Here is a 15,000-nt window from a genome sequence, read left to right on the forward strand (position 1 = left end):
GATCTCATAGAGAGTCGGGAGTTCCACCTTTTCATCGGTTGACCCAAAGACGGTCTTCGCCCCCAAAAAACTGCCAGACCGTGTTTTCACAGAGTGCTAACGCTAACAGGCGCGGGAACCTGCTACTGCACTGCGCAGGGATTCTAAAAAGCATCTGAGGAAAAAACGCTCTGCACCTTATTGATCGGCTATGGATTGGCCTTGTTGTGTGTGGGCCGTGTTTTGTTTGGGGGGTGGGGGGGTGGGATGGCGGGCGACTTGCTGTCAGGATGTTGTAGATTCATTGTGCATAGCCCAGAATGTTCTCTTGGTCTTGAGGCAAGCCTGGTTTATAGGCTGACGGGCTGCATACAGCTGTTCTTTTGATAGAACCTTTGGTTCCGGCCAAATTTCTTTGCCTGCCCTATGCACGCCCCTTTATGTGACGAAGTACATGGTGGCTTATCTGGACATCTACACATAAACGGCTTCTAAAGAGTTTTAGTTGTTTTGTGAGCCTTTTGTTGGTAAAATGGTTCTAGATGCAACCAAAATTACTTTTTAACAAAAGGTTGGTTTTTTTTAAAGGTCCCCTACAGTGACAACTACAGTCTACAAAGGTTGTAGTTAACAACTAATTTCTGAATGTACCGCTGCGAGTCTGGTTCAAAACGTCGTTGCCAAGGTGGAGAATGCAACTCTCACCTTAGTGGAGGTAGCGTTGTCTACAGACCCGGGTCCAAATACTATTTTGAGTCGTTTCAATTACTCATCTGTGCACAGATGAGTAATTGAAACGACGTTTCAAGCACGTTTCAATTACAACATCGGTGCTGTGTTTGGCACAATGGAAACCGATGGGCAGTTACCAAAAAACTCAAACCCCGCCCCTTGCACAGACACTCCAGACACACGTAAGCAAATGCTAAGGTTCAACAAATTGAAGTGGTGTTTGGGCCCAGGTCTGCTGCACAGTCTTGTCTTGTCTCTGAACACAGTCCTGTCTGTCTCTGAACACAGTCTTGTCTGTCTCTGAACACAGTCTTGTCTGTCTCTGAACACAGTCCTGGTTGTCTCTGAACACAGTCCTGTCTGTCTCTGAACCCAGTCTTGGCTGTGTCTGAACACAGTCCTGGGTGTCTCTGAACACAGTCCTGTCTGTCTCTGAACCCAGTCCTGGTTGTCTCTGAACACAGTCCTGTCTGTCTCTGAACCCAGTCTTGGCTGTGTCTGAACACAGTCCTGGGTGTCTCTGAACACAGTCCTGTCTGTCTCTGAACCCAGTCCTGGTTGTCTCTGAACACAGTCCTGGGTGTCTCTGAACACAGTCCTGGGTGTCTCTGAACACAGTCTTGTCTGTCTCTGAACACAGTCCTGGTTGTCTCTGAACACAGTCCTGTCTGTCTCTGAACACAGTCCTGTCTGTCTCTGAACACAGTCTTGTCTTGTCTCTGAACACAGTCCTGGTTGTCTCTGAACACAGTCCTGTCTGTCTCTGAACACAGTCCTGGTTGTCTCTGAACACAGCCCTGTCTGTCTCTGAACACAGTCCTGGGTGTCTCTGAACACAGTCCTGTCTGTCTCTGAACACAGTCCTGGTTGTCTCTGAACACAGCCCTGTCTGTCTCTGAACCCAGTCTTGGCTGTGTCTGAACACAGTCCTGGGTGTCTCTGAACACAGTCCTGGTTGTCTCTGAACACAGTCCTGGTTGTCTCTGAACACAGCCCTGGTTGTCTCTGAACCCAGTCTTGGCTGTGTCTGAACGCTGGTGTAGCTGGTGATAAGCTCTGCCTTTCTGAAGTGCCTATAGGGCTCCCAGCCACAGATGACCCAGGTCATGTCATGCATGGCTGGCAGCCTGTTTGGCTGTTCAGTGATTGAGGCCCTGAGTTTCACCTACCTACCTTAAAAAAGACCAACCGCCTGGTCGGACTAGATGAACGTAAACGACAGGATGTGATTGGCCGTGCCAAGGGCTCAGTCAACGCCCGAGCTTCTGACGAGAGCCGATAGAGTGGGAATGACGAGTCACCATGACGACATTAAGCAATACCATTCTTTTCTTTTTTTTTCTCCCCATTTATTTATTCGAAGGGAACCAAAGCCCGAAATGTTCCACACACACCTGTTCCCCTGACAGAAGGGGAGTTCACCTTCTTAACAGTTACACTAGGTTCTTAGAATTCACCTATTGTGGCGAGTCCGAGAACCCATGGCATACTGTTGCACATTCTGAAACCCCCATCGGTTGCAATGAGCTGAAATGCTGAAAACCGATTATAGTCAATGAGATTCAGCGCATATGAACGTTGCAGCTGTTGTGAACGCAGCGCCACGACTGTAAGCCAATCTGATGCCAAAGACAGATGGCCTGGGGATTACAGAGACGAGACGCTGATCTGCTGAGAACAGGCAAACGAGAGACCGGCGCTTCTCAAACTTCGCCCGGCGCCCCGGCGCTGCTCTTAGCGCCTTTTGGAAGCCTGACAGCAACACGGATCACACGATGCTCCCAGCGGTGTTTTTTTGAACATTGCCCGTATGGTGTCTTGTGCTGAAAACCCGTCTTCACACTCTTCAGCGTGGGCTGTTCGACACCGTAATCGCGAAGGGTCACCCATCCATTCGTGTTGGATCAGTGACGGTGAACTCAAGTCAGGAAGGGAGGAAGGAAGGAAGGACTATATGTGGTCATTCTTGTTAAGGTGGCGGTGAGCGAGTTGCAACTGCAGCGAGGTCCTTGGATGTGACCAGGAAGAAGGCGGAAGCCATCTCTTCTTCTATGGTTCTCACTCATGAGTCTTTTTATGGTTCTCACTCTTGAGTCTTTTTATGGTTCTCACTCTGAGTCTTTCTATGGTTCTCGCTCAGTTTCCACGGGTTAGCAGACACATTGTGCGGTGGCCAGAACAGTCACACGATCATTCATTGGCAAAAAAAAAAAGAGTAAACCTTCACGTGGTCCTTCTCTGCTCGCAGCAGCAACCAAAACAGCCTGGAAAATGTAAACAAAGCAAAAAAGAGCAACTTAAAGGTTAAACTCTGTTCCTGCATTCACGGGCCTGGGGTTGTTGCGGGGTTTGTAGGGATTGACGGTAGATTTCTCTCTCTAAAGTCAAGTCAGACGTTTCCGTCACCGAAGAGTGGTCTGATGTGAAGCCACGTCAAGGTTGTTGTCTGGTAACCAACCCCTCCCCCCCCCCCACACACACACACACACACAATCCCAAGGAATGGCAGCAATGTGCGACATCTCAATTCCTGATTATATTCGCCACTCATACTTTCCATTAGAGTCAGAGACGGGCAGCACACCGACTCCGACTCCTCTCTTCGTGACCGCAGTCAGGCTCTGATTTTGGAATCCACCTGACAGTCCCTGGTTTTAGGGCGGAATGTCCCTTTAACTGTGTAAGCCTATCGAGTTGGCCGGTCTTGGCAAGGCCAACCTCGGCCTGCATTCCTGCCACTCCTCTTCCTGGAACTGCCCTGTTTATACGTACCTGGAACCAAGAGGTTGCCAGGGGAAACTAGCTGATCCAGAGCACCTCCTTCCAGCACGATCAGAACATATCGGTACACTGATCTGACCTGAGGTCTGTTGTTATGCTATTGTCCCAAACGGTGAACTACACTGATCCTAGATCTGTATCAGTGAGAAATACGAGACTTTCTGGAGCCAGCAGCACTGAAAATGATCACAGCTTTACCATTCTCTCTAGACACTGAGCGGTGTGTAAGGGGAGACTAAACGATCGCCGATTTTTCATACTGCAACGTTACTTCCTGACCAGACATCACTGCCAAGCAGATGAAAGGCCGAGCAAGCCGATCCAAGATCTCTCCCTAATATGGTCACTGCTTTTGTTTTTAGAATACAAAGAACATTCTAGAATGCCTTGGAGCATTCGCTACAAGGGCTGTATTCAGTACAACGGATAAAACGGCACCAGGACAGTGAAAGAAGATGCCAAATTTTCACTGGCAGAGATTGCTACACAGAAACAGCATTCCCGGCCACTAGTCATTTCATACAAACACCCACGTATGAACGCCAAATCAAGTGCACCTTATGTACTGGGGCCAGGGGTTTAACCTGGCTCTGATGAATCCTGTCTGGCAGAAATGCTTCCTAAAGGGTTCTTTAGTTGTTCCCGTAGAGGAGAACCCAATGAAAAATCCATTTGAGAACCTTTTTTTTTCTTTCTGGTCGAATCTATGTTGGTGAAGTGGTTCTCTCCTAGCTGTAGTGGTTGTGTGGTAGCATATTTCATTGTGAGCAGCCCAGGGGTAAGACTACCCTGGTGGGACGGAGCTGACCCGACACTGTCCCTCCCTGCTCTCCCCTCCCCCTGCATTGTCCCCTCCACACACAGACCAGCCTCTCCTGTTTCAAAGTCAAGAGAGCCGCCCAGGCAGTCAAAAGAAGGAACACTTAGGTGCTCCTAAGTGGGTTGGCTGTCCAGCTTTCCCTCCTGTGAGTGAACTTGCCCTGATCCCCGTTTGAGCAATACAGAGGGAGACCCTTGTTCTGCATAGACCTCCTCTCCTCGTCCCCCTGCCTATCAGTCACGTACCAGAAAACCCAGCCTGGGTCTGATTGCAACATGGATGCCTGCGGGGAAATGTGTTCACGTGTTTTAACGTTGGTGCCCAGTGAAGGATCCTGAAGGAGACGATGGGGAGAGGAAGCCTTCGTAGACGATTGAGTCGCACCCCCTCGATTCGATAGCAAAACCAGTGGCTTCTCTGTGCGAGGCGATGTCATGCAAAAGTGAGAGAACAGCCATTCTAGAGCACAGGTGAGGCTTCCGGAACATTCCAGGAATACCGTGTCATATAGTGTACAGCAAAACAAAAAAAACAAACAAAAAAAACTCCCTTTTTTGCATTCTCTTTCTCTCTTTCAACCCTAACCGACTCAACCCCCTCCTTTCCCGTGATCAGTAACTCCAGTTATTACAATACTACAAATACAATAGTGCTTTGGTCTCGCAATGCTCAATAGCATGTGTATGTACAACTCCTTTCTCAGTAAATAACCATAAAGAAGAAATAGTTGAAAAGCAACAAGAAAAAACAAAGTGCCGTAACAAAAATAGAAGCCTCATATTTTTTGTTTTTGTTGTGTGTGAGCGTACTGTACACCTGTATAATGTATATTTTAATATTTATATGCACCTGTTGTATTAAAGTATATTTTTAAAGTAAGCTTCCTGTCTTGTGTATTTTGTGTTATATATTTGGTCATACCAGTCTTTTAGCTAGAACTGACCGTGCTTCGAAGTGAGTCACAACCTTCCTTGTCACCTTTCCTTCCTTGTCACCTTTCCACCCATCTCTCCATCCCGTCTGTCACCTTCCGTATATGAGTACAGTACATGTACATGTAGAGTATTGTCAGATTCTTACCAGTCAGGTTGCCAACTATTCATGTTATGCCAGGGCAGGCTTCAGCTCAGTGCCAGCATGGTGTGTGTTTAGGCACGTTCCCCCTCCAACACCCGGTTCAACCTGCCCCTCCATGCAGGAGTAAACACGCACGTCCTGTGGGCACACCGGGTCTGTTGTCATGTGACGTGCGTGCCCCCTATAGGGCCCTGTAGACTGACATCACCCATAGAACAAGCATACACTGGAAGTTCTGTATTATTATTATATTTTTACAAAACCCATCAAATTATTGTTTAAAACAGATCAGTGTCATTTTCACATCCACAATGAGTTGCATTCCTAATTTCATCGCTGAGAGAACACATCCTTTTCTGCCCCCCACAGGTGAAGAGCAGGAAGTGCACCCAGGCTACACTCGAGAAATAACGTTGCAAAGTCATTACAAATCACCGCATAGACATATTGTGAGGAGTTCATAGGTCACATGATAGTTTTTGGTCTCATTCTAATTTGAAACGACTAATTTGAACATTCTTATGTTCACTTGAGGACTCAAACAGCTTCCTGGTTTTCCCCTGTGCAGAGCAGAGTTACTTCTTGGTTTCATTGTTCAACATTGCACAGCGCCCAGCTCTGGAGGGAACCACCACAGTCAAAGCTGATTGGTCCCTTGTTAAACGAGACTCACCACAGTCAATGCTGATTGGTCCCTTGTTATAACAATAAATTAAAAAAAAAAAAAAATCCACCACAGGAAAAACCTGATTGGTCCCTTGTAAAACGAGAAGAACCATCACAGTCAAAGCCGATTGGTCTCTTTTTTAAACGAGAACCGCGGTCCAACCTGATTGGTGCCTTGTTAGAAGGAGTCACACATTCAAAATTAAGCAGCAAACTGTTCAACCCTCCTCTCACAGCAAAGCCAAACAACAAAGTGACCAAAACATTACTAGAAAAGTAGAAAAAAAAAGAAAGCGTTTAGGTACAGTGTAAACACACTACGTGACTAAATGGTGGACTGCTTACATCAGAATCACTACTTAACTCAACATTATCATACGGTAGATGTCTGACCATTCAAATCCCGGAGCTTGAGAGAACAGACCGTAGCACACAGATGGAACAGTACTTTGGCAAAAAGAACATCAAAGAGGCGCAGTGAAGAGCAGCGTAGAAAACATGACAAAAAAAAACAGGAGAAGCACCGACTTGTGAAATGCAGAACTTCAAAGACTCAAAGGCACCCTCTGTCTCTTTCTAGAAGTGGAAGCGCTTTGACAGAATAGATTAAGTCGTGCTTAGATTAGCATCTCAATCGTTTTCGCTCCACGGCGAGAGAGAGAGAGAGAGAGAGAGAGAGAGAGAGAGAGAGAGAGAGAGAGAGAGAGAGAGAGAGGAAGCTCGTAGATCCCAGCCTCCCAGTGAAGAGGAGACCTGAAGCTGATTGGATGTTTATATAACAGGACAGGTGAGGAGCAGGAGCCTAACGCACACTGGCAGTTTGTCATAACACATCTACATCTGTGTGTGTGTGTGTGTGTAAATATGAGAGAAAGAGCGTGTGTATGCGTGCGCGTATGTGTGTGTGTGCATTATTCTACACGATGCTGCAGTCACAACGCATTGATTTCAATTCACTTTTCCAGCGCCAACCTCTTTCAAGCTCACTGGCTTATTATCAACTGGCCCCAAGTCACAAAATCAAAATACACCGATTTTAGAAAGACAAAACTTGGAACATTTGTACAGTGGAGATTCAACAACCTTTACGACACTTGATTCCTCATTCACTGATTTCTTTTGTCCCCCTCCACACAGGTCAATAAAGCTTTTTGGATTTTGAACCTATTAAAAGCTAACCCGCTGCGGGAGTAAGGAATTATTCATCAATCTCCTACTTTCAAGTTCCACAGGAAATGCTGTACTAGTCTTGGTCGCTCATGAAGGCAGACAAGATGGCTGACAGTGTCCCACTTTTCAACTGTAGCTTTAAAGGTCCCTTATTATGCGCCCTTTCAACAAGTTTATATAGGTCCCTGGAGTCACCAAAACATATCTGAATATTTTTGCTGGAAATACCATTCAGATGAAGCATTCTAGCAAGAGGTTGCCAGGGGAAACTAGCTGATCCAGAGCACCTCCTTCCAGCACGATCAGAACATATCGGTACACTGATCTGACCTGAGGTCTGTTTTTATGCTATTGTCCCAAACGGTGAACTACACTGATCCTAGATCTGTATCAGTGAGAAATACGAGAAACTATTCAGATTCATATTTCATATTTCTCTATACCCCTCTGTTACAGGCCTGTTCTGGAGGTGTCGTTTCTGTTAAAGCCAATGCAATGGAAACGCAGCGGGACATTTCCGAACGGTTACTTAACAATTCTTTTCAACTTTTCTTTCTTTCTGATGTCAGAAGCGCAGGCAAATCTGAACGACTTGCTGAACCGCACGGTTTCAGAATTTGTCTGCCCACAAATAAACGAATGGGGTCGTCTTATTTCAGTTCGTGCGTTGGTAGGCCCGAACGGATGTGTACAACACAAGCACTGAAAAGTGAGTGTTTCGTCATAGGTCCCCCTTTAAACTTTAAACAAACGCATACTCGTGTTCTTACAGAGTGTCTCTCGGGTGGGAAAAAAAAAAGTCATTCAACAACGTTGTTTTCAACGCTTTCCCTTCTCTCAATCAGCTCAAGCCTTTGCTTCCAAGCCCACATGACGGAACGGGCCTGGCTCCACCCCCAGGTCAAAAGGTCACGCTCTGAGCCTAGACGCTCCTTCACTACCCCCGGGTTCGGCGGTCACTCCTCAGCCAAAGACCGGGGGTCCGGGGGGGTCGGGGCCTCTGCCGTCTCGTGTCCGGGGGGGGGGGGGGTCAGAGGGTCAGAGGGTCAGGGCAGCAGATCCTCCCCCTCCTCCATCCAGAGCAGGTCCAGGGCGTCGGACTGCCGCTGCGCCCTCTGGTGGATGCGTCGGAGGCGCAGGATGTAGAGGAGGATGGCGAGCGCCACCACCAGGATGCACAGAGACAACAGGTGGTGGTTGTAGAGGAAGGTGGAGCGCAGCCAGCTGGGGTGGGCCTGACGAAACACTTCCTGTTGCAGGTCCCTGGAGAGAGAGAGAGAGAGAGAGGGAGGGAGGGAGGGAGGGAGGGAGAGAGAGAGGGAGAGAGAGAGAGAGAGAGGGAGGGGGGGAGAGAGAGAGGGAGGGAGGGAGAGAGAGAGGGAGAGAGAGGGAGAGACAGAGGGAGAGAGAGAGATGGAGGGAGAGAGAGAGAGGGAGAGAGAGAGGGAGAGAGAGAGGGAGAGAGAGAGAGAGGGAGGGAGGGAGAGAGAGAGGGAGAGAGAGGGAGAGACAGAGGGAGAGAGAGAGGGAGAGACAGAGAGAGAGAGAGAGGGAGGGAGGGAGAGAGGGAGAGAGAGAGGGAGGGAGGGAGAGAGAGAGGGAGAGAGAGAGGGGGAGGGAGGGAAGGAGAGATGAACACGTGCACGCACACACACACACAAACACACATATTGCCCAAATATAATTCCATTGCTGTCGTGTTGTTGGGTCGTTTAACGTGTCACATTTCATAGATACCAGCGAGCTTCTAGATTCCTCCTAGATTTCGATTGGGAATTTGGGGAAGTTTGTGAATAGAGTTGTGCAACCCTAATAATAATGTACAGTAAGCCTATAGAAAATACCACTAACACCAGGAGTTATGGGTACAAAAAACAGAAAACATCTTCTCCAAACGCAGCGGCTGCCAGTAAAGGAGGAGATTGAGTAATATTTTGCAATCTGCTGAGTAATATTTTGCAATCTGCTGAATATTACATCACACTTGGCCAACCCCATAATCTTCAGGTCTCTGACTACTAACCTATCTATGGACATGGCCAAAGCTTCCCAATATAAACACAATTATCTGACACTTCTAGCCTATAGCTGTATAATGACTTGGACAGAGTGGCTGCTACTTGAGTTGTTAAAAGAGAAACACGTCTTATAATAAAACATTTTTTGGAATCAAAAGTACAGTCTACTTCTACCTCACTGTGCTCTGCATCACAATGACACCCGCTGACTTTGCATGTACATTTGAACAGACGCACACACACACACACACACACACGCACGCACGCACGCACACACACACGTACATTCCAGATCAGCTCCCTCAGCCCTAGCACCTGTGTTGTTGTCGAACAAACAGATATTCATCTGCGTGGGAAAAAACACGCTCGGAACAGAGAACAAATACACAAGGGACGGCTCCAGGGATTTGATCAGCTGTCTCTCTCTTCGGGGAGGGGGGGGTGTGGTCTCTCTTCGGGGGGGGGTGGGGGTGCTCTCTCTTCGGGGAGGGGGGGTGTGGTCTCTCTTCAGGGAGGGGGGGGTGTGGTCTCTCTTCGGGGAGAGGGGGGGTGTGGTCTCTCTTCGGGGAGGGGGGGGTGTGGTCTCTCTTCGGGGAGGGGGGAGGTGGTCTCTCTTTGGGGAGAGGGGGGGTGTGGTCTCTCTTCGGGGGGGGGGTGGTCTCTCTTCGGGGGGGGGGGTGTGGTCTCTCTTCGGGGAGGGGGGGGGTGTGCTCTCTCTTCGGGGAGGGGGGTGTGCTCTCTCTTTGGGGAGGGGGGGGGTGTGGTCTCTCTTCGGGGAGGGGGGAGGTGTGCTCTCTCTTCGGGGAGGGGGGGGTGTGCTCTCTCTTTGGGGAGAGGGGGGGTGTGCTCTCTCTTCGGGGAGGGGGGGGTGTGGTCTCTCTTCGTGGAGGGGGGGGTGTGGTCTCTCTTTGGGGAGAGGGGGGGTGTGCTCTCTCTTCGGGGAGGGGGGGGTGTGGTCTCTCTTCGTGGAGGGGGGGATGTGCTCTCTCTTCGGGGAGGGGGGGGGTGTGTCGAGGCCCCAGACGGACAGGAAGTGCCTACCTGAGAGGCAGGAAGCGGGTCTTGAAGAGGATGGCTCCCAGAGTCCACTGCACCTCCTTGTCGTAGACGCGCTGGGCGGTCTTCAGGCCGGGGTAGTCCGTGGGGAACCTGAACCCGGAGTGGAGAACCTCGTACATCCAGGCCGACTTAAAACACTGGTACCTGAGAGAGAGAGAGAGAGAGAGAGAGAGAGAGAGGGAGAGGGAGAGGGAGAGAGGGAGAGAGGGAGAGGGAGAGAAAGAGAGAGAAAGAGAGAGAAAAAGACTCTTTATTGACCCAAATCACCAATAATCTTGGGCTCCCTAAAGAGCCAAACTGCTTTAAAGATTTGCAGAAATCTAATCTTCTTCCCAGAAGCTCTGGCTGCAGCGAGAACATCTGGGAACGAGCCATGATCTCCGTGGACACCGATGAGAATCAATTTTGAATGTGGAGGCTGATTGGCCCGCGCAGATAGTGGGCTGATCGGCCTCTGATTGGTCACTGACCGCAGACTAGTGTTGCTAACGAGTCCTGCGCCTCGGTTGAACATCTGGAACACAACGTACTCGGACTTTCTTCCACGATAGCTCTCACTTCGCTGAGGTTTTTATTACACAAACGGCAAAGTGTATTACCAGTTTTTCCATTTAGTCCCGACTATTGCGCTCCCGATGAAATAATGTTCAGATGCAGCCCATGCAGCCCATGCATCCCACAACGTAAGCTTTTGGTCCATCATCCTTCATCTTCACGGCCATAAAACCGTGGAACAGCCTTCCAAAAGAACTCACAACAACAACAAGCTTTCATAGCTTCTCTCGCCTCGCAAAGCAGTGGATACTCGCTCAGCAAAGCTGCGCGCACCTGTAGTCGCACCTGTAGTCAAGTGTGTGTGTGTGTGTGTGTGTGTGTGTGTGTGTGTGGCACATATGTATGGGGGCTGTACTTAGGGTTTGTTTTTTAAGGGTCTGGGGAGGTTGGGATGTTTGCTACCTAACTTTTTTGTATTCCTTCTATGTATGTAACTCTCCTACTGTGTACTATTTGCCCCACTATTTCAAGACTGTATATTTATTTGCCCAGGGACTGCGGGTGGAAATTAGCTGTCTAGCTATAACCTTGTACAGTGCATCTCTCCCTATTCTATAGGGTAAATGTCTACTGTACCTTGTCCTTGTCTTAAAAATTAAATAAAATCAATCAATCAGCTGGATTTGAAAGGTCATGCGCTGGCTCCGCCCCTCTGACCAGACTACCAGACACCAGACTACCAGACTACCAGACTACCAGACTACCAGACACCAGACTACCAGACTACCAGACTACCAGACACCAGACTACCAGACTACCAGACTACCAGACACCAGACTACCAGACTACTAGACTACTAGACTACTAGACTACCAGACTACCAGACTACCAGACTACCAGACTACCAGACACCAGACTACCAGACTACCAGACTACCAGACTACCAGACACCAGACTACCAGACACCAGACTACCAGACACCAGACTACCAGACTACCAGACTACCAGACTACCAGACTACCAGACTACCAGACACCAGACTACCAGACTACTAGACTACCAGACTACCAGACTACCAGACTACCAGACACCAGACTACCAGACTACTAGACTACCAGACTACCAGACTACCAGACACCAGACTACCAGACTACCAGACACCAGACTACCAGACTACCAGACTACCAGACACCAGACTACCAGACTACCAGACTACCAGACACCAGACTACCAGACACCAGACTACCAGACTACTAGACTACCAGACACCAGACTACCAGACTACCAGACTACCAGACCACCAGACTACCAGACTACCAGACACCAGACTACCAGACTACCAGATTACCAGACACCAGACTACCAGACTACCAGACTACCAGATTACCAGACTACCAGACACCAGACTACCAGACTACCAGACTACCAGACTACCAGACACCAGACTACCAGCCTACCAGACTACCAGCCTACCAGATTACCAGACACCAGACTACCAGACTACCAGACTACCAGCCTACCAGACTACCAGCCTACCAGACTACCAGACTACCAGACACCAGACTACCAGACTACCAGACTACCAGCCTACCAGACACCAGACTACCAGACTACCAGACTACCAGACACCAGACTACCAGACACCAGACTACCAGACCACCAGACTACCAGACTACCAGACTACCAGACCACCAGACTACCAGACTACCAGACTACCAGACACCAGACTACCAGACTACCAGACACCAGACTACCAGACTACCAGCCTACCAGACTACCAGACTATCAGACTACCAGACTACCAGACTACCAGACACCAGACTACCAGATTACCAGACTACCAGACACCAGACTACTAGACTACCAGACACCAGACTACCAGACTACCAGACTACCAGACCACCAGACTACCAGACTACCAGACACCAGACTACCAGACTACCAGATTACCAGACACCAGACTACCAGACTACCAGACTACCAGACTACCAGACTACCAGACACCAGACTACCAGACTACCAGACTACCAGACACCAGACTACCAGACTACCAGATTACCAGACTACCAGACACCAGACTACCAGACACCAGACTACCAGACACCAGACTACCAGACTACCAGATTACCAGACTACCAGACTACCAGACTACCAGACACCAGACTACCAGATTACCAGACTACCAGACTACCAGACTACCAGACTACCAGACACCTGACTACTAGACTACCAGACACCAGACTACCAGACTACCAGACTACCAGACTACCAGACTACCAGACACCAGACTACCAGACTACCAGACACCAGACTACCAGACTACCAGACTACCAGAAAGCCTGTTTCTGTTGCAACAGTCTCACTGCTGTGTTGTGAATTGTGTTTGTTTGTTGTCGTTGTTGCTTACTTGAGTCTGGAGACGTCCGCCTGCTGTGAGAACAGCTTGCTGTCCAGGCGCTGTTTCAGAGTTGACCACTTGGTGGCGCAGTACTCCTGCGGATCAGGACACGTGACTTCTCTGACAGATGTCAAGAGTTTCAACAGCTCCACTTCAACAGGCAGAACACTGAAACACTTGGTTCTAGACTAGTTCTAGAGTCATTTAATTACATAGGGTGCGTTAAGTGACCGAATGCTCGCTTTGAGCGCTGAGCGGTTTTTAAAACCACTTAACGGCCTGCTCTAACCGAGCGCTGAGTTGCTAGGGGACGAGAACTTGTCACCCGTTGTCAATCATGTGTGATTAGCGAGCAGCGCCCCAACGACTCCCGAGCCAAAACAGGTGATGATGATTATGACGTGGTGTTTGGCTCAAACGGATCATACTTCAAAACTGCTCACTTGTGCTCTGAGCAGATCAGTCTGAGCGTAACCGAGCAACCCGTTAAGTGAATTCTGATCACTAACGCGCCCATAATCTCATGTATCATCATTCCGCGGTTACCATGGCAGCGCACTGAGAATGTGATGGGCTCTAGAACGTTGGGGCTGGTTACCATGGCTGCGGCCGAGTACTTGCGGCTGTCGTACTGGCCGCCGATCCTGAGAACGTCCTCGGTGCAGTAGTAGAACTCGGAGAACCCGTAGAACTCACTGTTGCTGAAGTCTATGGGAGCCTAGCGGCAAAAGGAACATGGGAGGGAACCGCGATGTTACAACACCGACGTTCTACCCAGAGTGGCAGACACAGAGCAGAGACGAGGATCTCTGGTTCTACGTACCTGGTAGATCCCGCGTGGGGACATGGTTCCGTTGTGGAGCCCCAGGTAGGGCCTGACGTTCTGCAGGCAGTGGCCCCAGTCTCCCTGGCCCCTCACGTACACCCTGGAGCCCCTCCTCTCCACCACCTCCGACAGGCCCGGGGGCAGACACGGGTCCAGGAGGGGCGTGGCCTCAGACTGCCCCGTCTGGTCACCTGACCCCCTGGGCCGACCGGATAGGGTGAATCAACCAGGGGGGACCACTCTTTTACCAAGACAATTCCAAAACTTTTCCCGGATTTTTCCATAACCTCTTACATTTCCATGACTATATTTCTGCATGTTAATGGGTAAGGTAGCCTTACATCTACTATAATAATTTCAGATGTCTGTGGACCACAACTTGAAGAATGCCAGATATACACGAATGAGAGCTTGTACATACAACATGAATTGCTAGAACCATGAGCATTTAGGGTCAATTTCAAATGTCCATGTTTCCAGAACTTCTGGGGATATTTTTTATTATTCAGGCCTGGAAAATGACATTTAAAATTCCATGACTCCAGTATTTTGAGCAGAGTATATGTGAGTGTGTGTGTTCTTATAGGACAGGTTCAGAATTGAGCATTATGAGTCATGTTATGAGATTATTTATAATCATAAACAACGTCCCATATCAACGTTTCGTCAAACTCTCGAGATATAGCCCGTCGCCTCTAACCAATCGATCCATAGACACAGACTAAATCCCCCGGAAACGCCATAAACTCTCGTTTTCAAAGACAGGAAACTCACCGAGTGGTCAAGGTATCCGTTGATGTTCTGACAAAAAAATCGCCACAAAGTCCGCAAACTTTGAATTCGGCCGTTGTATATGATCGTAAATAACCTTATAACACGGCTTATAACGCGGAATCCCGAAGCTGATCTCCCCGTGTGAGAACACACACCTGGTCTTGGCGAGGGTTTGGTTGACCAGCTGGTCCTCGTAGCGTTGTCT

General features: G+C 49.1%; 1 protein-coding gene across 2 annotated transcripts in view; it reads right to left on the reverse strand.

Moving 5' to 3' along the window:
• Positions 1-8,186: 8,186 nt before the first annotated feature.
• Positions 8,187-15,000, reverse strand: part of LOC311329398 (ectonucleoside triphosphate diphosphohydrolase 7-like) — a 12,484-nt gene continuing 5,670 nt past the window's right edge. For both annotated transcript variants that reach the window (XM_084463251.1, XM_084463250.1), the window contains exons 9-14: positions 14,951-15,000; positions 14,019-14,220; positions 13,794-13,913; positions 13,205-13,290; positions 10,285-10,446; positions 8,187-8,488 (exon numbers count right to left, since the gene is read on the reverse strand). The exon at positions 14,951-15,000 is cut by the window's right edge and continues 117 nt beyond it. In XM_084463251.1, the coding sequence (XP_084319377.1) occupies positions 8,272-8,488; positions 10,285-10,446; positions 13,205-13,290; positions 13,794-13,913; positions 14,019-14,220; positions 14,951-15,000 (837 nt within the window). In that variant the 3' untranslated portion in view covers positions 8,187-8,271. The remainder of the gene's footprint in view (positions 8,489-10,284; positions 10,447-13,204; positions 13,291-13,793; positions 13,914-14,018; positions 14,221-14,950) is intronic.

The sequence above is a fragment of the Borostomias antarcticus genome (genome assembly GCF_949987555.1).
Source record: "Borostomias antarcticus genome assembly, contig: scaffold_129, whole genome shotgun sequence".
In the NCBI taxonomy this organism is placed as follows: Eukaryota; Metazoa; Chordata; class Actinopteri; order Stomiiformes; family Stomiidae; genus Borostomias; species Borostomias antarcticus.